Genomic DNA, 23,915 nt, shown 5'->3' with positions numbered 1-23,915 from the left:
AGTTTAATTATGAGATAGGGGATAAAGAAGCAAAGAGATTAAAAGACAAAATTCTGAGATTACAGTAACAATTGTACTATTAAAGTCAAAATAAAAAATCGAAATTGCGAGATTTAAATCATGATGAGAAAAAACGTCCGATTAAAGTCATAATTGTGAAAACAAATCAAAATAATGAGATTCAAAATCGTAATAATGACAAAGGAAATTTAAATGGTGAGCCAAAAGTTGTGACTGTGAAGTAAACAGCCAACATTTGTCTCATAACTTCGATTCTTGAAACCCATAGTTATGACCTTACACTACTGACTTACAAATATAGAGCCTATAGGTTTTTGTCTTGGTCTGCCATACACTTTAGTCTTACTTTAATGAAGTATTTAACATCGTGGTGTCGTCGGGCTTTGCTCGTGGGGACAGGCTGAGGCACTGTGTGTGTGTGTGTGTGTGTGTGTGTGTGTGTGTGTGTGTGTGTGTGTGTGTGTGTGTGTGTGTGTGCGTGTGTGTGTGTGTGTTTGTGCGTGGTATCCTCCAGGACACACCTCCCCCTTAGAATAAAGCCTTTTGCAAACTTCTCTCGGTCAGTCGCGATACTTTTCACCGTTGGAACAAACTCCAGGCTGCTCACGGTGAGTTTCATGCGTTCAGATCCTCAGATTTTTTTTTTTTAAAGACGCTTCTTGCCTCATCGTGTTTATTCAAGATTCAAGATTCAAGATTTATGTTCAGTTTGGTTCAGTTAATCGATCAGTTATTTGAAGTCATTTGCTTTTGGGTGTGTGGTTGTTTTGTCAGAGCCCCTTTCACTGTGCCCTGACTTTAATCTGCTCCAGAGGAAGCTATAAATATGAAGGCTGCCAATTGAAATGTGAAACCTGCACACGGAGGAGAGCTGGTATGATCCGCAGGTTTCTTTTTGTGTTTTTCTGCAACAGACTTGAGAGACCATGACTGAAGAAAAAGCCAGTGAGGCTCCTGATGGAGACCCCAAGTCAGATAATGGAATTCCTGAGGAAGGGGGTCCCCCCAGGGGGAAATGGGCCAACAAAATGGAGTTCATATTCTCCGTGTCAGGAGAGATAATTGGGCTTGCAAACATTTGGTTATTCCCATATCTGTGCTTCAAGAACGGAGGAGGTGAGGGAGAGAATTTGTTTGTTTGTTTGTTTTTGCTGCAATGCATATGTGCACAGAATCATGTTTTTGGGCTATAGGGATTAAATAGAAAAGTAAAAGAAATGTCATCAGTCAACACCTGTTGAACATACTTTAGTACCTTTCTACCAACAGTGTTGTAAATAAATACCCCCAAAATCATAGTCAGTAAAAATACAAATATCCATATAAATAATACTTGAGTAAAAGTCTAAATTTATCCAAAGGAGCAAAGTACTTGAGTAATTTTTACAGTAATTTTCTGGCAATAAATGTACTTATGTATTGAAAGTAGAGATACAATAAATACTTTGAATAATTTTATTTTTATTGTGACATAGGGTTACATGTTTATATCATGAGATCAAAATTATCAGTATGGTATAAAAAAAACAAAAACATCATGTGATTAAAAATCACTATTCTGAGATTAAAGTAAGAATTATGGGATATAAAGTCAATGTGACAGAATTAAAAAAAAATTGCAATTGCACTTAAAGAGACCACCAATAAGATAGTTTTGATTTTCTTAATAGTTATTATTTTTATTCTAAATGACTGTTACTGGATCGTATTCCAACTTACTCAGGTTGGATAAATCATAAAATTAAAAATTAAAAATTTAAGTCCTAAAACCCAGGAGTAAGTCAGCTTGAAATAATGTCTGTTCTGAAGACCGTAAATTTAAAATTAGGTTGTACTTAAAGCCATTTATGTGTCTTAAAATTGCTAACAAGTGGCTAAATGAGACTACAGTAGTTGTGATCATACAACCATCATCTCTCTCTAAAAAAAAAAAAAAAGAAACCTGAGGAAAGAAGCAGCTCTGTAGTCTGGTGGTACGGCATTAAAACACTTTATTTCATCATCATATTACAGTCATCACTCTTACAGAGACCCAAAAATACCTTACCACACTGATGTACATCCTGCAGACAGCTGCCTTAAATAAAAGAATTTAATAGCATTTCAGGTACGAGGGCGGGGTGTGGGTGTGCATCCCACTTTTGTCCACAGGAGGTGCCAGAATCCAAATAATCAAAGTTCCCTGCAGCTGCTTTAAAGGGACAGTGTGTAATATATCAACTATTTAGCGCCATCTAGCTGTGAGGTTCTACATTGCAACACTCCTTTGCTCACCCCTCCCGACTGGAGACGTTCCGGAAGCTACGGTGGCCCTGACGGACAAGAAACTCATTTTCAAAATATGGACTCTTTCCCAACAGCGTCGAGTATTTCTACTGATTCAAGTAATGAGGTAAAGCTGTGGTTAGTTATTAAGGCAGTGACGAGCACTTTCGCTGAGCTCCCTCTCAGTTCCGCAGTCAAGCTGACTCTGAGCGAAAACGCGTTTAGACTTACTTCGTAGTACCATGTAGTACTTTGTGTCCCTCTCGGCAGTCCATAGTTTTTTAAAAACCGGAGAGACATGGCGGCCTCCGTAGAGCTTGAGATGAGGACTTACTTATGAACGAAGATGCTGATTTGAGTTGATAAATTACTTAAATTGTTACACACTGTCCCTTTAATATGAGTGTATGTGCCAACATTTGCCCTCCGTCTCAATGGTGTGACCCTTCTTCATGTCTGTCAATATTCCCAGGTGCCTTCTTTATCCCGTACTTTATCCTCCTCTTCTTCCTTGGTATACCCTTGTTCATCCTGGAGACGGCGGTGGGCCAGTACACCAGCGAGGGCGGGGTGACCGCCTGGAGGAAGATTTGCCCGGTGTTTGAGGGTGAGAACACAGCTCCGACCGACAGGCAGCTGTAGAATTGCACAAGAGTCAGTCTGTTGGCGTGCAGGAAATGCATGTTTCTCATTGTTAGTGAAAAGACACAGCTGTTTGCACGCTCTTATATCATCCACTGCGGACTGCGGACTGTTAAGCCTGTTTTCTTGGTGTTGCTCTAAAACAAAGATGGGGTTTAAACTAATCCATCACTTCCCATGGTGGGATTTTATATTTCCTTTAGAGCGCTTAAAGTACCAGCTGGGAGCACAAATCTAAATTTTCAGTAAAGTATTTCTCAACAAGGATGAGCATCTCCATAAGACAAAAAAACACTACAAACTGCAAAAATTACAAGGAGCTTTATTAAATGTTCGACACCATTTGATCCACAGTAACTTAAATTCAATAATCTGTGCTTTAATGCTAAAAAAAACCCCCCAAAACCTCAGTTAATATTATATTTCAAGAACTTATGTACAGATATAGCAGACAACAATTTATGTTTGCAGCTCTAAAAATGGTTGTGGTTTTCACAGTAAAAAAATGATTTTAGGTCCAATGTGTTAATACAGTATGTCATAATTAACAAATAACTGCACAGTCACACTGGTGAGGTTGTGCTGAAAAAAATGACTCCAAACAAGGCAAGTTTGTCTTTAAGGTGAAATATAACAGTAAAATCAGAAGTATCAATTATACCCTGGACCCCAGAGGATTAAGTGTTGTCAGTCAAAGAACAACAACTTTAAAAATATCTTAACACACAAAGAAATACACACACACACACACACACACACACACACACACACACACACACACACACACACACAGTTTGAATGATGCTTCCATTCTGAGGCTTTGATCTTAAGCCACAGGATGGAATCCACCTGGAGAATTCTGCTGTTGGAACTCCCGAGAGTTTTAGGGAGGTCTGAGTTCACAGCTTCACATTTGTGTTTTAGACCTCAGTCGAGAGGAATTGTCCAGCCGATTTTCTATTGACCAGATCTGATATTCACAGCTTCACAGCCGTGTCTTGGACCACAGTCGAGGAGAATCACCCAGACGATCTTTAGAGACCAGAGCCAGTATTAACATCCTAAAACACTTGTTTTAGACCACAGTTGAGGAAAATCAGCCTGCTGATTTTCTACAGACGACAGTCTACAACAGACATCCACACTTTTGAAGACTTCAGGGCCATTTCAACTTTGTGTAAGTAAGCTTTTAATATTTGAATTTACTTGATTAATTAGTTCAAAGTCTTGTTTTAAGTGAATCCACTGAATCCCTGCTAACCTTTTCTTCCTTTGTTTTTACAGTCTACCACGATCAGCGAAATGCATCGCCAGAACAAAAGGAGAAACCCAAAAAAGATGGTGAGGGCGGCTCAGGCTGCTCCTCAAGACCATCCCGTGTCTCACCAGGGCGAGGGCCCTCAGGCCAACTCTGACTCTGAGCGTCCTCGTAGACCCTGGAAGGAAGAGAGGATGGCCATGAGCTACACCATCCACAACCTCAAGTATAAGCTTGAAAGACTTGAGGGTCTTATGGAGCTCAGGGAGAGAGAATTCAAGGCCGAGTTCAAAAACAAGTATGAGATCATCGCATCTCATGAGGCCACGATCTCAAACCTGAAGAGCGAGCTCCAGTTCCAGGTGGCGCAGGTGGAGAGCCTCAAGCACCGGAACAATCGGGAGAAGGACGACATGGCAGCGAGACTGGAGGCAGAAAAACAAAAGCTGTCCGAGCAAAACAATGAGATGCTCAAGCTAGACCTCGACAAACAGAAGAGTGTTCTGCTCCAGATCGACCTGCAGATGAAGCAGTTGGAGGAGTTGGAGCAGGAGCTCCAGCAAAAAGATGACATAATCCGTCATCTCAGGGAGGAGAAGATGGGTCTCTCTAACAAGCTCACGGAGGCCACAGACCAGCTGACAAACCACAAAGCTGAGATTCTCAAGAGCGACCACGCTTGGCAGACAAAATATGAAGCTCTGCAGGAGAAGTTCAGCCAGCTGGAGGTCAAAGAACATGTAGAGCAGGTAGAGGAACAAAAGAAAGAAATTGGGAGGAGCAGGGAGGAGAAAATAACACAGGTGGAGGAAACAACCAAGAAGCTGGAGGAGAATCAACAAATCCTGGAGGTAACAGTAAGCCAGGTGGTCATGGACAAGACAGAACCAGAGGACATCTCCTTCAGGACGGAGGAGGAAACTGAGGTGAAAAAGGAAAGTACAACAGATAAGAAGATGAGGAAGAAAGCAAAGAAAGCAATGAAGGTGAAGCAAAAACAAGAAATGGAAGACCTGAAAAGGAAGCAACAGGAAGAGCACAAGGACCTGAAAGGCAGACAGAAGCTGGAAAAGCTTCAGGAGAAGGAAATGAACAAGAAAGAAGCACAGATGAAGGCAGAGCTCCAAAAGAGAGCAAAGGAGGAGGAAAAAGAAAAGAAAAGAAAGGAGAAGGAAATGAATAAGAAAGAAGCACAGATGAAGGCGGCGCTCCAAAAGAGAGCAAAGGAGGAGGAAAAGGAAAGGAAAAGAAAGGAGAAGGAAAGAAAGAACGGTGGAGATTAGAGTGACAGTGACGCAAAGTTGGAGTGGGCTGCTGGTTGTTCTACAGAATGCCAGCAGCAGCTCCATCCTTCACCTCTCCACCGTTTCTCCATCTTCCCCTCCGTCACCTCTCCACCGTTTCTCCATCTTCCCCGCCTTCACCGCTCTACCCCCTCTCCATCTTCCTCCCCCCTTCACCATCTTTCTCCCCCCTTCTCCATCTTCCTCCCCCCTTCACCATCTTCCTCGCCCCTTCACCTCTCCCCCTCGAACCTCATCCTCACCACCTCTCTTCTCACCTTTCTCAGTCTCTCTCTGAACCCCCCCCCCCCCAATCTGACTCAGCCCATCTATCACAATCTGAGAACATTTCTTGGCAATCAGTCAACAGCGGCTCAGCAATCAGCCTCAAACAAACAAGGGTTTTCTCCTGGCACGCAGGTTTCCCCCAATGAAATCAACATTTCATTGAAAAAACACGGCTGAATTTCTGTCCACTGTCTCAACTTGACTTGACTTGCCCAAGAAAAATGACTTGAGACACCACCAAAATGTCTCGAGTCAAATTGTGGGTTTTCTCCTGGAGCTCAGGTTCCCACAACCAATCAATTAATTCATTATTAATTCAAAATAAAATGTGTTGAATTGGTATTCTGTCACAGTCTCATTCTTTTCAAAGGTGCCCCACCTTTTGGTGAAGGAGTAAAATGTCAAAAACAATAAACTTACCCTGTGTTATAAAGGCGCTGCAAGTTCATTTGTGGCTCATTTACAAGTCACTTACAAAAAACACACTTTTTGGAAGTTTAATGAAACATTACTGATTAAGATATCATAGAATAAGTGTATTTATTTTCAAAACACTAAAATTGAGAAAGGCAAGGCAGCTGTTTGTGATAACGCTTGAACCGTTTCATCGCACGTAAATGACATCACCTTTTACGTCACAAATGCGCCGGAAACGGTCGTAAACAGGCGACAAAACAACAATACACCCATTGTAAACGTAAAAAGAAATGTCTGTAAAACAGTTGGTGATGTCTTTTGACCATCACAAACATCACAGAAGAACTAGTTTCACTGCCATAATTGGAGCCATTCGCTCCAATAACATTTGGAAAATCTAAAAGAGCCGCAACATTAAATTGTTTTGTCTCCCCTCAAGTTAGCCGGTCACTAAACCAGAAGTGTGGCCGGTCAAGCCGCAGGCAGACGCCGATCACGTCAGTGCGTCCACATTATAATCATCTAGAAACAAATCCTGCTAGGCTTTAAGACTGTGAGTTTTATGAAAAAAAGTGCTAACGTTAACTTTTTAATTGATTTTGAATAATAGTTTTAATACTCAATGATTTATATTCATTGGCCTTGTGCACGACATTCTCACATACTGAAAATAACCGGCACGTATCCCGAATTTCACCTAGTTATTTGAAATTGACGTCTTCGGCATCAAAACTGTTATTTTTTTTCAAATTCTGTTGATATTGTTTAGTTGTCTCTGAATATTTTGAAGTAAATCTCTCACGCACTGCACCTTTGCACATCTTTTTTAAAGAATACAACTTTGTCTACAGTATAAGACACAATAAACGTGTAATCAAAAACTCGTATTTTGTCACGTGTAAACGCATCTTGGTGGGTTCCATAGCAACGTTTGTGCGTCCACCTGTCCACAGACAGACACCTGTGAGTCATCAAAGGGTCACAGTGAGTAACAAGTGGAAGGGGACGTTTTGATTCTGGTGGCCAGTGAAACACCAGTGAGAATATAAGTCACATGTGTTCGTATGAGTCAGTGTTGCTGATGCCGTTTGTTTGCTGCTCTTAGCTGTCGCTGTTGCGTAACGCAGGACGAGGACGGCCGTCAGAAACTTCCACTCACTGTGTGAAAACTCACTGTTCTCCGCAGGGCTGGGGATGGCGTCCCAAGTGCTTGTGATGTATCTGAACATCTACTACATCGTGATTTTGGCATGGGCCATCTTCTACTTGTATAGCAGTATCAAAAGCCCGCTGCCCTGGACCACGTGTGACAACTGGTGGAACACTGGTGAGACCTGCTTTGTGTTGAGTCACTGCTGGCTTGTTCACACACGTCTGCGTTTGATTAGCATTGTGTTTACAGGCTTTCTCATCGGTTAGAGAGGAGGCACGGGAGGACTTGACATTTTAGAGATGCAATCTCTCTCTCTCTCTCTCTCTCAGAGCACTGTTTCAGTACATATACGGCCTCTTATGACCCCCATTTTACTCAGCCTGACGCAGACTGGTCGTTCCTTCACAACGTCACCACCACATCTGACTACCCTGACAACCTCACTTACACTGCGTAAGTAACATAAGCTACTATCAAGCTGTACCTATAACAACTTGTCATTCTGTGACCAACTGAATGCGCAGCAGGAATCTCTGATTCGACTGATAAGAAGTCTGAGCTAGTCTTGTTTTATGTAGATGCTGCAACATTGGGACACACCCGTGCTTTTATGTGTTCAGAGGAGGAGGTTCTGGCATCTGTTGCTGTTATAAAAACACTGTTGATTGCTGACGGGCTGACGATGAAAAGAACTACTATAAATCTGAGTGACTAATCGGGTGTTAATAGCTTAATAATGGTTGAAAACAAATATCATATGGTTGAAAAACACCATGAGAAAGGAGAGAATTCTGGAAAAAAGCTTATTTGCTTTGAGTCAGGTGAGAAGTTTTATACCACTCTGATACAGTAATGAAGCTCTAGACAGCAGGGAAAGTAGGCCACCAATTACCAGCTTTATACTAACAGTCCATATCTGGTAAGTCAGACTAGTTACTAGCTATCTAGCTGATTACAACCCCCAGGATGAGCACTATGCTTTGAAGCCCTGCATAATACTTCATCTCGCCGTCACAATTTGATCCATTTGATCTGAAAACCAGGGGTGCCCCTAGAAAAGTTGATTTTTCAACCATAAAATGTTGCAGTGTTAAATACCATTAGCTGGTGTATCATTGTCAGATTTCTCCAAACAATCAGTGTCACTATCTGCTTCAAAAGTCCAGCATCGGTTGGGCTTTAAGGTCCTGGGACAGTTTCCTCCACCAGATCGACCTGTTGGTATCGATCTTCCCATCTGACTCTCAGCAAGAAAGTAGATAAACGTATTTAAGTGATAATCATCAGTGAAAGAACTTTGACAGTAACATCCCTTTAAACATTACTGATAAGTTACCTGTTTGATATTGTTTGGCAAATCAAATCTTTACTGAAAACAGCTTGTCTTTATATTTTTGTATTCCAGTTTCTTTGACCACAAGTCAGCGGCGGAGGAGTTCTTTACGTGAGAACCACAAACACACTCACACACACTTAGCTTCTTAAAAAAAAAAAAAAAAAAAAAAGCTTTTAACAGCTATAATGTTCTCCCCAATGTGCTCATCCTTGGGTGGAGCAGTCTTTGGAAAAAGCTCTTAATGCAACTCCAAGATGACTTAAATGTGATCTTGTACTCTCGAGGATGCTGAGTAAACGTGATGTTACTGGTGCCAACAAAAGGTGAACGGAGGCCACACAAACACGGCGCGATAAATGAGCCAGTTACATTCCTCGGGAGCCACGGTTGACCGATCACACCACCCAACTCCACTGCCATATTTGACTGGAAGTATTTTGCCTCCTTATTTTTTTCTCATTTTTAGATAATTGGGTAAGGGTTGGGTGTGAGAACAGATATTGAGAAACGGCTCAGTTACATTAGCTGCATAATGAGAACATTATGTTCTCTTATCCCAGCAGCTTTTATTATATAAACTGAAGCCAAAGTCCAAAATCAACTAAAACAGATTTAAACATCTGTATTCTATGACGCAGATGTTCGCTGTATTCATTTCCACCTTCGTGCACACACAAAAAGCAGATGACACATTTAAAGTGGGCTGTGTTTATTTGCAGTGGGAAAACGCTTCCAAAAGAAGAAACAAAATGCTGTTTGTACACTTCTGCACATCTGTTCAGCCATTGTTCTGTGTTTATATACAGTACGTATCTGATCTTTTCCTCCGCAGTAAGCGTGTGGTAAGAATGTCAGCGGATATGTCCCTGAGTAATGTTCACTGGGACATGGCTCTGTGTCTCCTGATCGCCTGGATTATGTGTTACTTCTGCGTCTGGAAGGGAATCAGATCCACGGGAAAGGCCAGTACTCCTATAGGATGCATATACAGTACTATCACCTATATATTGGGCTGCATTCCTTTCATGCATTGGTTTCCAATCAGGACAGAAAAAAGCCTGGAATGTAATTTTAATGCATGTTAAGGGTTTGCCACTCAGAATTGTCTGGAAGCTGCCTCAGTTAAAGTGGAAACACTTTTTCCTCATCAGGAAAACACCTGAGTTTATTCATTCATTTAGCCTGTAACGGAGATGTGCAGGCAGACAGAGATGGCACCAGGCTGCTTCATTTCGTGCGGAATGGCAATAGAAATCCCGGTGTCATTGTTTCAAAGCTATTACGTCGCGCAATCAACATTTACATCATATTGACATTTTAAAGCAAGTAACTCGTCCATAAACTATATTCACATGGTGGCCATTTTCCTCTGACATCACACTCAGTGTCGGAAGCTTGAATGATGGGATGATGTTATGCTGCTGTGTTCGAGGGTGCAGGTTGTACAAATGTTGAGAATTTGACAAACGCTTATAAATTCGCCACTTGCCAACTGATCGGCAATTAAAAAAGACGATGGATGGTGAATCTGATAGGAACGGTGGGTGATATTTCAAGGTGAAACAACATATTTCATCACCCACTAGCTTACGTTAGCTTTTAGCCTCTTCCTGGCTAACATTACCGTTTGATTACATACACTGCGTTTCACTTGCAGGCTCAAAGAAACACGTCCCAGATGTGTCGGACAGAACCTAAGAGGCAATCAAGTATGTTACTTTTCCTTGAAATTTGGCCCGATATACAACTCGAAACCTGGAAGAGGACAGTATGACATTGAGCTCCCCACCCTGACTGTGATGTCAGAGGAAAACGGCTGCTGTGTGAAAACTATCACATTTTCTTTTATGCTTTTTGATTCATGGTTATACAGTTGTCTATTTGTATGCATTCACCTGTGTTTAGGCGGTGTACTTCACTGTCACATTCCCCTACCTGCTGCTGGTCATCCTCTTCTTCCGTGGAGTGACTCTTCCAGGAGCCTGGGAAGGACTGAAGTATTTCCTCATGCCTGATGTGGCAATGCTCATACAGCCCAAAGTGAGAACTGCAGCAGAATACAACATTACAAACACAACGCACAGCACTCTGAAGTAAACACGCAGAAAGAGTCTTTAAACCTTGAGCACTGGCCTAAAAAAACCAACCCAGGCATTGTTTGTCTCTTTATTTCACAGTTCTTCTCTCTTTCTGCTAGATCCTCTGTCTTCTTACAGGATGAATCCAGGGTCCTGTTACTCTCATCCCCTCCCTCCCTCCCTCCCTGTTTGCCTTCACTCCTGTTTCCGGTCCCAAGACAGAGTCTTAACAAGAAAAGCAAACCGTGATCCCTTTTTTTTTTCTCTGAGAAGCTTGTCAAAGAAAGCTTTTCCCCTTGAGTACACAGTAACATCTTCACACATGAGTAAAAACAATGCTCTCCATGGGGAATTTCTCACACATTTTGGGGATAAAGTCACATTATAAAAAGTTGGTATGATCTGCTTTAAACTGAAACTGAATTCATTGTAGATCATGTATGTATATAGCCCTTTATCTTACAGTCTTACAGCAGATAGTAGCCTGTTATTAACTGTAATTTCTAAACTGAATAGAGAGTCAAACAGAGGGTGAACTCTGGTTGCTCTCGCACAATGACCGCATCTGTTTCTGCCAACAAGAATGACTTAAGATCCTCACCCCTCTCCCCTCTCCCTCATCTGGCTTCTCCCTCATTCCGTCTCTGTCTTTCCCTTGAAAGGTCACAGCATGACTCTCAGCTCCGGGGTATAAATGTGATCACCGGTCTGTTAATCCTTGAGAATTGTTGTGTGATGGACTTCCAAAACACAAGGCGGTCAGGCGCCTCTCAGAACGCCTAGGGGACCGTCTGATGATGGCCTGCTCCCATTGGTTTGGTGCTCCTGTGCTCCTCGAGGCCGATCAGCTAGGTTGCCGTGTTGCTCCCCTTAGATACTTTAGCGAGATTTAATCTTAAAAATGTATTACGTCAGCAACCAACCTGTCAATCCTCCAAATCTTGAGTGTGTTTCGTGACAGCGTTGATGTTCAACTGATGGTGAGGTCGACCAAACAGCGTATTCCACTCTTTACATCTTACAAAATTTAGCTTTAGTTGTCTAAAAGTACTTGTTTCAGAAGATAAAGTTAGTCCTGTTTCCTTTTCCAGAGTTTCTCCTGTTCTGTCAAGTTTACAACGGAAGTGTTTAGATTTGCCGCTTCAATATGCCGCTACCATTACTGTGCACATGGAAACATTTAACATAACTGAAAGCAGCTATCCTGATAATTAATCCAGAGTGCACACATGCTTTGTGAAGCCACCTGTGCAGATGCATCTCACTGTCTGAGCAACGCACCCTTTGAATAACAGGAGAAATGCTGCGCTGCGACTTTAGACCAGGTCTTTGGTGGTCTAGGGAAACTGTCGCTTTCTGCTGCCTCACTGGGCGTGAAAATGACAACTGGGTCAGACAGAAACCAGCAGCGATATTTGTGCTGCTTCACTGTCATTGTTAAAACACAAGCAGTTTGGTCACTCATTGGTTCATTACTTCTCAAAGAACGCCTTCAATTCATATTAAAAATAATACAAGTTGGGACACATGCGAGCAAACAGACAGTATCACTCCGAGTAGGTATTCATGGCTCCACAGTCACGGTCTGTCTTTAAGCTGAGCATGCTGTCTGCCACATTCAAGAAAGGGCCCCAGTTTCACTCATGCACAGCTACCTTCCCCTTTCCTCCCGTGGTGTCTCCAGATGGAGCGAGTGTGAGGGACCAGTCTTTCAGTTCCCCTTTCACCCTGGTTGGGAAGCATCAGCATAACGCGGTCTTGACCTTTGCCCTCTCCCAACACTTGTCATTTGGAAGGAGTCACATCCGCTTCATCCGTGGCACGTACGCATGTTTGTTTAGACATTCCGGATCAGATTAGTTGTGTTCCCTGTCTGTCAGATTCCTGTGTTCCTTTCTCACACATCATGCAACTCAACTACAGAATCTATGTAACTTTTTTCCTGTCTGAAGGCGAAATGTGGCTTCACCCTGTAAGAACACAGGCTTCTCGTATATCAGCTCACGCCAGCTCTGAACCGTTGCGAGAATCTTACAGGGTAACCGTGAAAAAGAACAGAAGATGAAAAGCCGTGAGAAAAATGTTTGGAGTAATGTCGAAAGCAGGTGAAAGCAGTTATGGGTCAGAGAGCGGAGTTATGCAATGCCAGATGCTCTTAAATGCAGATCTGTTTCTAATGAGTCCTGAGCTTTGGCATGCAAGTGTCTGCATTCCCTCCAACCGCGAAAGGAAATCTTAATCACGCTCTGGTCTGCATCTGGGGACTTGAATGTGTCTCCCATTGTCCTCTTGTCACTGTGCATGTGTGTGAATCTGCATTCAGAGCAGCCGGGAGGACTTTTACTACAACGCATGCTTCTAATGACGCAACCGCTTCATCTTGGTCCACTTTGAAATAAGAAGATCCTATGAGAAGGACTTCGCCAACATTTTTGACCCCAAGGCTGGGGATCAGTCTGACATACCATGGGGCCAGAGTAGGGGCCTGCACATCCCCCTTTGAGCCATGGCAGTTCCTTTTCTTTAGCGTGGGGTGGGGGGGTGAGGCTCATAGCGCTGTGGTGGCTCTAATGTTAACCAGATGCTGTCAGAGCGAGGGCCTGCTGACAGATATTCCCGTAAACAAAGCCGCCTACACCCGCAAACCTGAATTCACACAGATACACATAGGGTGCCAGTCACTAACATGTTGTTAAAGCAGTGGCATGGAAAGAACAGAAGGATGCACGCTTGTATAACACACATTTCAACACACTTTTATTAAGATTATATCATTATTGACGCTGGCATACAGCACAGCCGTTTGTTATTCTGCAGTTAGGCTAATTGTTTAAGCCTGATAAAAGATTTTTTTACCACTTTGTACCAAAAGACAATGATGGAAAGTATACTGTGGGTTGTGTAACAATGTTGGTTTTTAGAGGGACAGCTCAACATCAAATCAAACCCTGTTGCAGACATCTCTATGGATGATATCTCCAAAACTCTGTTGCCTCTAAAATGTTTTTAAAAGTCTTCTTCCCTCCCCTTGAGAGTTTCCCCTGCCCTGTCAAGTTTATAACTGATTTTTGATTATACTATAATTTCGGGTCGAACTGTCCCTTTAACTTACCCTTTCTTGCGCTGTCGATCTCTCGCCCCGTGCTGTAGGTATGGTGTGATGCAGCATCTCAGGTGCTCTACTCCCACGCCCTGTGTCTAGGAGTGCTGACCTCTCTGGGAAGCTACAACAAATACAACAACGACTGCTACAGGTCAGAGTCCTGACGCACAGACACGTCGCTGTCAGTACGTCATCACATTTACCGCTTTTACGTTCATATGTTCCGTTTGTGGTCTGCTGTAGGGATTGCTTGGCGCTATGCGTTCTGAACAGTGCCACCGGTATCTTTGCTGGTGTGGTTACGTTCTCTTTTCTGGGATTCATGGCTCAATCATACCACCTCTCCATGGAAGTGGTTGTTGAAAGTGGTGAGTTAATTTCCCCCTTTTCATCACCTGCATCCTTCATTTGGCAGCTCTCATTGTTTATATATTAAATGTCAGTCCTAAAACATCTCGAAACAGCTGCTGTGTTTTTCTGTGCAACTAAATCTTATTTTCACCATCCGTTAATCTGCAAACTATTTTTTCTTTTTTTTTTTTTTTTTACATGAATCGATCAATTGAAAATGCAGGAAGATAAAAAATAAGGGGAAATCTTCAAATTCATCACTTTTTATCTCCAACCACTGATCAAAAACCCCAAATATACTCAGTTCAGCATTCCAAATATCAAAACAATCAGCTATCGATTGATTAACTGATAGTTGTTGCAGCTCTTATTCACAGCGGCTTTCAGTCTCGCAGTGGTGACAACAACCAACGACCTCCACAAGATGGCATCTTATGTTCACGCACAGTTTTAAGATTCTCACTCAAAAGTCTCTTTTCTGTAGTCAGTGACATGTTTTCAATGTATCTTTTTAAACATTTTTGTTTTGTCTTTGTTTCTGGTCTTGAAGATTGTTCCACACTAACAAGTGATGAACTCATGTGTGTTGTACAGGGATTGGACTGGTCTTTGTAGGCTTTCCAAAAATTCTGTCGACGATGCCTGTCTCATCTTTCTGGGCTGTGGTCTTCTTCCTCATGATCCTTTTCCTTGGCCTGGACTCTCAGGTATTGTACGTCACCATATAAAGTGTTCCTGCGTCATGACGCATTTTACGAATAAGCTAAGCGGTTTTTGCACTGTACTCACAGTTCGTGTGCGTGGAGAGCCTGGCCACGTCCATCACCGACATGTTCCCACGTCACCTGAGGAGGCCGCATGCCAGAGAGCTGCTGGTCCTGGTCATTGCTGTGGTTTGTTTCCTGCTGGCGCTGCCACTCCTGACTGACGTAAGCAGCCCAAAGACAAAGTTATAAATACTGTATATGTGTATTAATGTATTATATCTATGCACATAAGTTACTGAAGTGTTTATTTCCACAATATAGGCCTGTGTCAAATATGGGAATGTCACGGTCCGTCGCAGGAAGTTGGTGTATAGGGAAGGATATTGTTTAGGAAGTCAAAAAGAAAAACACAGCTTAACCTCTTTCTGACAGAAAATCTCCTCCTGCCTGCCGTGACTTTTTTCCCCTGGGTGTTTACTGCTCGTGTTTCAGGGAGGGATGGTCCTCTTTCAAGTGATTGACGTGTGCGGGTTCAGTAGAATCACATTCTTCATCATTGCCTTTTTGGAGACCACTGTCATCGCCTGGCTGTACGGTAAGTCTCACTCACCAGGACTACGCGATGCGTTTTATTGTGCACTTTTAGTAGCTGAAGCCTTTTTTGTGTTTACGTATAGAAGCTTTGCTGTCTACATAATATCAACCTCACCAGTAATGCACAGCAGTCACACCATTAAAAAGGGACCTTATTATATATCTTGAGCTCATGAAATCATGACATAACCTAATCTGTAAGAAACCAGCTTTGGAAATAAACTATGAGACACACACCGTTTCTCTTTTATCCTGAGTTACAATAAAATAGCTCTACTCACAAAACAAAAATGGACAATTTTGATGAGCTGAAAGAGAAAACAGGATCATGGGTACATTTATTTTCTTTACAATATTAAGAGGGAGTTTCTTATTCTGTTTGCACTTTTCGTTATTCAATAAATCTTTTACAAGTCCTTCAGGACTTTTGAAATTTTTTTTTTTTGATCTCAAACAGTAAAACAGACCACTCAGTGTGTCATGATTGGGGTCGGCTCATCTTAACAGCTATTGAACTGATTGCCTTGAACTTTTGTACCGACATTCATGGTCCTCCAACAATGAATTTGTGTTGACTTTCTTTACTCCCCTAAACGTAACCAAGATTTTTTGTTTCTGAAACCAAATATTTTAGGTCCCTAAACTTAACATTTTTTCTGTTTGATTTTTAAACCTAACCAAATATTTCTGCTTGGCTAAGCTTAAATAACATTTTTGTTCCCTAAACCTCAATAGATATTTTGTTGCCTAAACCTAACCAACTATTTAATTCCCAAAAGCTAATTATGTATTTTAGTTCCCTAAACCTTACAAAATATTTTTGCTTGGCTAAACCTCACCAAGTGGTTTAGTAAATCCTAAATCTAACAAAAAAAATAGGTGAACTTTGTTTGTAAGAATATGAATATGGACCCTAATCTCCTGAGTGAGAGTCCTTTACCCATAACTCATTCAGCCACAACAGCTTGCTCCAGATGTCGACTTTGTCAAACAGTTACAGTTCTGCGGTGAGGTCAGAAATCTGAAACAGGCCTTTTCTGCCTCACTCAAACACAAACACAGGATATATGAGGGCTTCTGGCGTCCTTACATTTCTTTTTGCATGCCCTTCTTCTCTTGTTGTTCTGTTCCTGGCATGGTCTGTGTTCTGATGCTATTTCTTTCCCTCTTCCTTGTCTATACAGTTTGTATATGTATACAGAATTGTTTTTAATCCTTCAGATGTGTTGGGATTTGTCCTTTGCATGTACCACAAATGTTAATCTACCATTTTCCTCTGCCATAAATTTAGATAAATCCTCTGAGCTCCCAGCACTTCCCACACCTTCATTATCAGCAGTATTACAGGCTAAATTACAACATGTGGGTGGAGAGTTCCTGTGTTCTCATATTTGTCTTAAACATCTCAACACTCAGAGCATCTGTATCCACGTAATAAACTTGGTATTCAATTGTGGCTCACTGAAAAGCTCATTTGTATTTCCAAAAAGCACTTGCTCTATAGATCCAGGGTCCAGCTCAATATCTCCTGCTGCAAACAGACACAAAGTGAGATAAGGATCAGTTTTCTGCAGCTGCTTCCTCGCCACAGTTTGAGTTGTGTCCTCCTCTTCAGAGTCAGTCCTTTGTTGCATGTGGGAAAACTTCCTGAACCAAAATTGAAATAAGGGCTGTTCACTTTCCTCCTCCGCTTAATCTAGTTCATTTCAGGGTTGATTACTGTGTCATTTACGTAGCTGTGTCTGCTACCGCGATTTATTCCGTTATTGGCCACTTGCAGAAATCAATCTGTGGATGTTGTTTCATCAGGCAGGTCATGCACTTGACCAATCTCGTAACTGTTTCCTCTTGTATTTTAACATCTCTCTTCCTTTCTATAGTTCTCTTCTCCTCCTCCTCTCCTTGGCAGCTCAAGGTGAGCAGCTTTCTCATCTCCATCCTCCTCTTCCTCTTCCGGTTGCCTCCTCACCTCACCTTTGCCTCTCCTTGAGATTTAACTGTAGTTTGGTTTCCCTGGACACACGCTCACTTGTTCATTCATCATGCATTCAAATAACAGTTCCATTCAAATATTGCACAACAAAGATAAAACCAAAATGAGATCTTGAAGTGTGTTACTAATACTCTATTTCTAAAAACATACATTGAATAGATAACTTGATTTTGTGTTGGGACAGTGCTGTGCTCATTCTCTGTTTACGTTGGCCACAAAAAACATACGGTTAGAGAAAAAGGTCATTTCTTAAAATGCCTTAAAATATCTGGTTTGGTCGCCACAAACACAACTGGGGAAGTTCTCCCTAAAATGATCCAGTCGATTGGGACCGTAGTTATGGCATGGGAAAAACTTTTGATATTTGAAAAAGAAATTCAATTCAAATATCAAAAGTTTGTCAAAATTTCTTTTATATTAAAAAAAGGGTATTTTTTTTTCTGGCAAGTGACTGGTTTTAACAGAATATTGCACTTTGTGGTGCCCATAATCAGCAATTATCACTCCTCATTACTCATTTAGGTTGTACTTATTTTATTTTGATTTTGCACTGCGTATTGTTGTATATTGTATATACCTACGTTTTTACTACAATTTTGTTACATGTTATATTGAGTTACTGTTTGATTTATATTAAGTTAGCCTCTATTTTATTTTTATCTTACTTATTATATTTTATATATGTTATCTTTACTTTCTCTATTTTCTTCTTCCCACTTTGTATTGTCACTGTTGCACAGCAGTTTCCCTCGGGATAAATAAAGGTTCTTGTATCTTGAATTAATGGAGAAAACTAATCATAGCCATTAGACAAATGTAGTCACGTATGAAGTGGAGTAGAGGTTTAAAGCTAAAGGTTTAAATGGTTGATATAATCAATGAACAACAACAGTCTGTATTTTGATTAAGCTAGATGTAACAGAGTCGAGGCCTCGCCATCTCATTGTATCCTCAGTCAAGTGTCCCATGTGTTTCAAAGTGTGTTCCCTATAAAACCAGTTTGTTCCCTCCGACTGATCGACTCCTCCCTCCCATGACTTTGCAGGTGCGGACCGTTTCTGTGACAACATCGAGGACATGATCGGGTACCGACCGTTCCCCGTGCTGAAGTACTGTTGGCTGTTCGTCACGCCGCTCATCTGTGGAGTGAGATACCCGCACCTGCATCACACCTCTTGATTCATCTACTTGGCTCTCTGCTCTAACGTCTATTTCCTCTCATGTTTCCATTTGTATTCAACCTTTTTCTGCCCACCATCGCACCTTATCTCTGCCCCTTCCTGTTCCTTCCTCTCCTGGCCTTTCATCTCTGATGTTTGTTTCACATATTTGCCATGTCGGTAATTATGCTTGATCATGTAGGCACTAGGTTTTGCATATATTCAGGACTGCTCCTCAAGACCTGTGAACACACTTTAATGTTTAAAATTGGTGGCGTTTCCCTTTAAAAATGGACTAAAACTGGCCATGTCTTCCAGTAAACACCCACAGTAAAAGTTAAATAATACATGATATAAAAATAATTGTACCTACTTAAAGACAATAAGATTCCCTCTAACTCTATCATGTCCTGTCTCCTAGCTCATGATGCTGTACAGCCTGACAGAAAGAATGCATTTGTATGTGTACGGTTATGAACCTGGCGAGTCGTGGCTCATACTGGGCCGTCTGCTCATGATCACTCCTCTGATGTGCATCCCATTATATATTGTGATCACCTTGTGTCGGGTGAGTGGATTCAACAGTTGAATCAGTCATTTTCAGATCTTATTTATAGCATTTTGTGACACTTCGCAATTCTCTCCTCACAACCAGAATGGCAATAACATCACCACGCCGTCCAGCGCTCTGCGTCAGGCCCAACCACACAAGCCGATTCTCAAGCTGTGTGAATGCGTCATCTTCAAGGCGCAGCGGCCGTCGAGCCGGAGCGTGGACAACAGAAATGAAAAGATGATGATGGAGGAGCACGGTGGAGTTTGATGGTCAATGACGACACCTACACAGACCTGCAGCACATTATTGTGCACAGATGGTTGAATTGTACAAGTCTGTACAACTTTTTTAATTTCAAAATGCAAACTTTTATAAATGTTTTCACCTTTTCATGAGTATTCGTGGAAATCCTGTTATGGGTTTTGTTGTTGGTATTTTAGTCTTTACCTTATTTTAGTTTGTTTAAAAATAGGGTTAGGGTTGTATTGTGAAAGTAACACACAATATACATTTATAATCCTTTATACTGTAATGACCTGAATTCACAATAGGTAATTCAAAAAAAAGGTATCAATCATCGTCATTGTTTCTTGCATTCGTCTTTACGCACAGTGCAGTTAGGTTGGAATTTCAGGTGCCTAATGCTAACAGCTAATGTAGCCTTGAGCTGCTAGCTTCAAGACACATACAGACATATATAAAGATGTATGATGTGTCTGCACTTCCTCCCTGATCATGAGCAGGGCCCAGTCAAACATGAGCAGGGCTCAGCTGAAAATCATGACATTTTTACCCCCTTTTAGAGGTATCAGTTACCTCTAAAAAAAAAAAAAAAACTAAATTATGAGAAAACCAAGCACCTGAGCATAGGTCAATGTGCTAAAACCACCTAAAATTACAGAAAACATATCTGACATGTACTTAAGAGTTTTTCAGTTTGGCACATGACCCATCTGATAACATGATGGGGGGCAAGATGTATGACCTGTACTGCAGCTAGCCACCAGGGGTTGATCAAGATGTTTTGGCCTATATACCGTATGTCACTGATCAGCCTCTGGCTACAGAGATCTGGTAAGCTCACCTCTTAACTCCACACCTCTAGATTTTTTTGATTTTCAATCCTGCAGTCAGGCCCAACAGTTGCTGACTCAAGTGACATCGATTTAGGCGATTTATCAGACCTTGCACAGATCCCATCTGGAGCCTGAGGGGATTCACGCATATCTTAACAGATCCAGTTGAATTTTCAAATACCTATAAATGGCTTTACTACATTATCAGGGTCAAAACTGTTACATCCTCCAGAATAATGTTGATAGTAATCAAAGAAATTGTTAACATGCATTGCTTAATGTGTTATTTGCCTGTTATTGTGCTATTAAATGTTTTTGTACTACCCAATTTATAATTGTTGTGGCTCTAACTGATACATCTATATTCAAACCAAATGGCAGTGCTTTTTGTTTGGGCTTCATACTGTCTCTGTGCAGGCTTATGGTGCTACACTCTCTAAACGTCATTAGAATATCAGTGTGCTAAACATCCTATTCCAATACTGTCTGTATCGATTACTTGCTGACAGAGGACAAACATTCAATACAATGATCGGCTTGTTAGTTCAGTGAGCCAGTTTCGTGGTTCCCTGTTTTATAACATGACAACAAAAAGTATTCCACAGGTCTGTGTTCCTGCCTCCTGAAAAGCAACCATACGCTGTTGTGTATCTGTGATGTCACAGGACATGTGACTGTGATTGGTGAACATGAAACATCATAATGCCAAGTTCAGTCATCTGTGTAATCCGAACCGGCATTCAATTAACAGGCAGTTCCGCCCAGTCGCCTCCACCCTCTCCTCGCTCCCCGACCTCCTCCACTCAACCCTACATGACACAAACTGACCCTTAGTCCTAAAAATCTCTTGAAAGCTCAAAAATCCCACTATTGGTCAGGTGTGTCTTCAAATATGCATTTTTAATATGAAGATGTCGGCGGTTCACTGGCTGTTGACCAGAAAACAGCGGCAGCGATACGAAAGGTCATGACACCATTTCATACATTGACGACCCTCGACCCTGCTTGAGGGGGAATATATAATTGTATGTTCTCACACGTGGTGGAGCACGTCCAGCTTTCATAATTAGAGCATCCACCCATCAGCCTTTACATAACCAGCCACTAACCATCCGTACAACACAGAGTTATACTAATGGAAAACCGCAAACCACTCAGTACCGGCAATTCAAGGTATTTACAAACACAGAAAGCAACAAGGGGAAAAAAATAAGGCCAGTGGGCCGTTATCAGATGTGATGAAGTTTGTTTAAAAATCACTGGGTTCAAATCTGACCCCCGTTAAGTCAGTGTAGCGCCACACAATCATGTGTTACCTTTACCCAGAACCACTAGGGCTGTTTGATTATTGCTTGTTCAGGAGCTTTGGACTGTGATGGACCAGGAATAGCTAACTTCAGTAAATATCATCTTTGCAATATCAAAACTGTTATTTCATATCATTGTAGTTAATTTTTTCATGTTTTCAACTAAAATTCTTACATATTGTACCTTCAACTCTCTGACAGCCAGCTCTATCTCTACAGCACTGGGTCGGCTGGGGAAAGGAAACAACTTCTAACTCATTTATACTAGTACTGTTAGCAAACGTTGGCTGCTAGCTCAGAGGAGCGAAAAAACACACATTAAATTGACCACTGAAAGGTATATACCCACAGTCTACATCCAGTGAGTAAGGATACTAACAACTAAATCTGGCGTAGAAACTCAACAGTAACAATGGATCAAAACAAGCAATGGGTCAAGTGAAGACACTTTTATGTTTTTTGACAATACATTAGAGTTGGTACCTAAACAGGAGGACTCAAAAGAGAGATTTGAACTTTTAGGCCCACATTAGAATCCTACATTTCCCATAATGCAACATCAGTGTCTTTCATAACACCTTCCTTCAGTGACATACCTGACATTGTTCAAACTCCATATTTCCAGTTTATAATGCAGGCTTTCTAATAAAAAAAAAAAATCTGATGACCTCCCTATGACATCATCATCATCCATCTTGAGCAACAGAGGACACAATACAACCGTTGAACTATTTAGCCTCCAAAATACCCAAATAGTTAAAACTGAGCTTTAAAAAAAAAAAATCAGAGAGAACAAAAATAAGACAAAAAATAATGAAGTATGAATTAAAGATCAGATTCAAAATAATTAAATGCTTCATGTTTGTGAGGTGCATGTTTGGGCTTATAGACTGGAAATCACCTGGCAAGTCTGAGCATGCTGGGATATCGCATTGAGATAATTCTGCTGCATCATTAACTCGCTCTGCTAATGAGCCAGGATCTTGCCCCAAATGATACCGGATATCTTTGTGTTCCCTCCCCTCGTTCTGTCTCATAAAAGGCGAAAGAGAAAGGAACAGGAGCGGTTGCCAACTCTGCTGGAGAGCGAGTGAAGATAAGAAAAAAAATGGGCTTGTGAAAATGCTCGGAAGATATTTCAAGACTGGAAGGAAATTTTCCTCTATTAAGTTAAAAGTGGAAAGGAGATTACAGTGTGTAGACTGACACTGAGCTGGTGTAAAGTTGCATGCTGTAATTTTTTTGTATTACGTTTTACAATATTACCACATTTGACTGTCTTACAGTATATTTAAAGCTGTGATGACACATAGACAGGTTACTGCAGGAGGGTGGAGGAGAGTAATCAGCTCCTCTGGACACACTACCTTACTACCCTAAATTTGGCTTAACTGCCTAATTAATTATTACTTATTAACTTTTAGCAATTATTAGTTATTACTTATGTAATCAAAACACACTTTGTTTTCATTACAACTCATGTTTTGTTTCTAGAGATTATTGCTGCATGAGAAAAAGTCGGATAAAGCTTTTTGTATGTAGTCTGATACTTTTGCCTCCATTGATGTTGCATTGTGGGTAATGTAGGCGCCAGGTTTTGGAAAGCGGTCCACTGGTGTAGCATCGTACTCCCTATGACACCATTGGACTCATTATGAAACACATCAAAATTAATACAGCACAGTCACAGATACAGTTACCTCCTTTTCAACACCTGATGCTACTACATTACCCACAATGCAACTTAGCCACTGGGTGACAACCCTGGAGGCAATTGATCAGAACACATGCAGTTTCCTCTGAAGCCACAAAAAGGCTTTACACTACTTTATTTCACATATGCAGCTTTACTCAAGACCTTTAAACACTCCTCAATGTATAAAACTGGTGGAGTTGCCCTTTAAGTTGATGTGTGACAACCAAGACCATCTTTGGAAAACAGGAAATATTCATCTAAATGAATTTGAAGACATCGTTATAATTTCCCAGCAACACTTCCACAAGCTAAAAACACTTCAAACTGATCAACTTACCAGTCCAGACAACGTTCACTTGGTTCTGATCCAAGTCATCAGCCGTCGTGTGTGAAAATAATGAGGAACCCAATGCAAGACGCTCAGGAGGCAGGGCGGGTTGGAGAGAACAAACACGCAATGGAAGACAGCAGTAATATGTAAAAAAACAAAATTGCAGGTGGTAAAAAAAAAAAAAAACACCAGCAGCAGGTAAATAAGGTGCAAACCAAATAAACACAGGACCGAAGTGGGTGAATTGCAGCTGACAAAGAACAACAACTAACTGAATGCAGGTGAGCAGGAATGGGAAAA

At 41.3% G+C, this 23,915-nt stretch overlaps 2 protein-coding genes and 1 long non-coding RNA gene across 3 annotated transcripts; 2 read left to right on the top strand and 1 right to left on the bottom strand.

Annotated features, from left to right (window-relative positions):
• Window positions 1–17: 17 nt before the first annotated feature.
• LOC119032132 (sodium- and chloride-dependent betaine transporter-like) lies at window positions 18–20,609 on the top strand. Its single transcript, XM_037120951.1, has 16 exons — window positions 18–629; window positions 936–1,137; window positions 2,759–2,893; window positions 7,361–7,501; window positions 7,657–7,780; window positions 8,733–8,771; window positions 9,496–9,625; window positions 10,569–10,703; window positions 13,892–13,995; window positions 14,088–14,212; window positions 14,790–14,902; window positions 14,987–15,124; window positions 15,395–15,497; window positions 18,535–18,635; window positions 19,071–19,217; window positions 19,305–20,609. The coding sequence occupies exons 2-16, from the start codon at window positions 948–950 to the stop codon at window positions 19,470–19,472; spliced, it is 1,893 nt and encodes a 630-aa protein (XP_036976846.1). The 5' UTR covers window positions 18–629; window positions 936–947; the 3' UTR covers window positions 19,473–20,609.
• LOC119032133 (trichohyalin-like) lies at window positions 3,817–6,097 on the top strand. Its single transcript, XM_037120953.1, has 2 exons — window positions 3,817–4,105; window positions 4,213–6,097. The coding sequence occupies exon 2, from the start codon at window positions 4,231–4,233 to the stop codon at window positions 5,467–5,469; it is 1,239 nt and encodes a 412-aa protein (XP_036976848.1). The 5' UTR covers window positions 3,817–4,105; window positions 4,213–4,230; the 3' UTR covers window positions 5,470–6,097.
• Window positions 9,356–23,915, bottom strand: LOC119032136. The gene is made up of 5 exons (XR_005078791.1): window positions 23,622–23,915; window positions 14,985–15,119; window positions 13,854–13,965; window positions 10,599–10,710; window positions 9,356–9,635 (listed from the first exon to the last, which is right to left on the bottom strand). It is a non-coding gene; the product is annotated as an uncharacterized LOC119032136 (long non-coding RNA).

The sequence above is a fragment of the Acanthopagrus latus genome, chromosome 14, assembly GCF_904848185.1.
Source record: "Acanthopagrus latus isolate v.2019 chromosome 14, fAcaLat1.1, whole genome shotgun sequence".
NCBI classification, from domain to species: Eukaryota; Metazoa; Chordata; class Actinopteri; order Spariformes; family Sparidae; genus Acanthopagrus; species Acanthopagrus latus.
The sequence above is the reverse complement of the archived record's forward strand: the minus strand, read 5'-3'. Positions and strand labels throughout refer to the sequence as shown.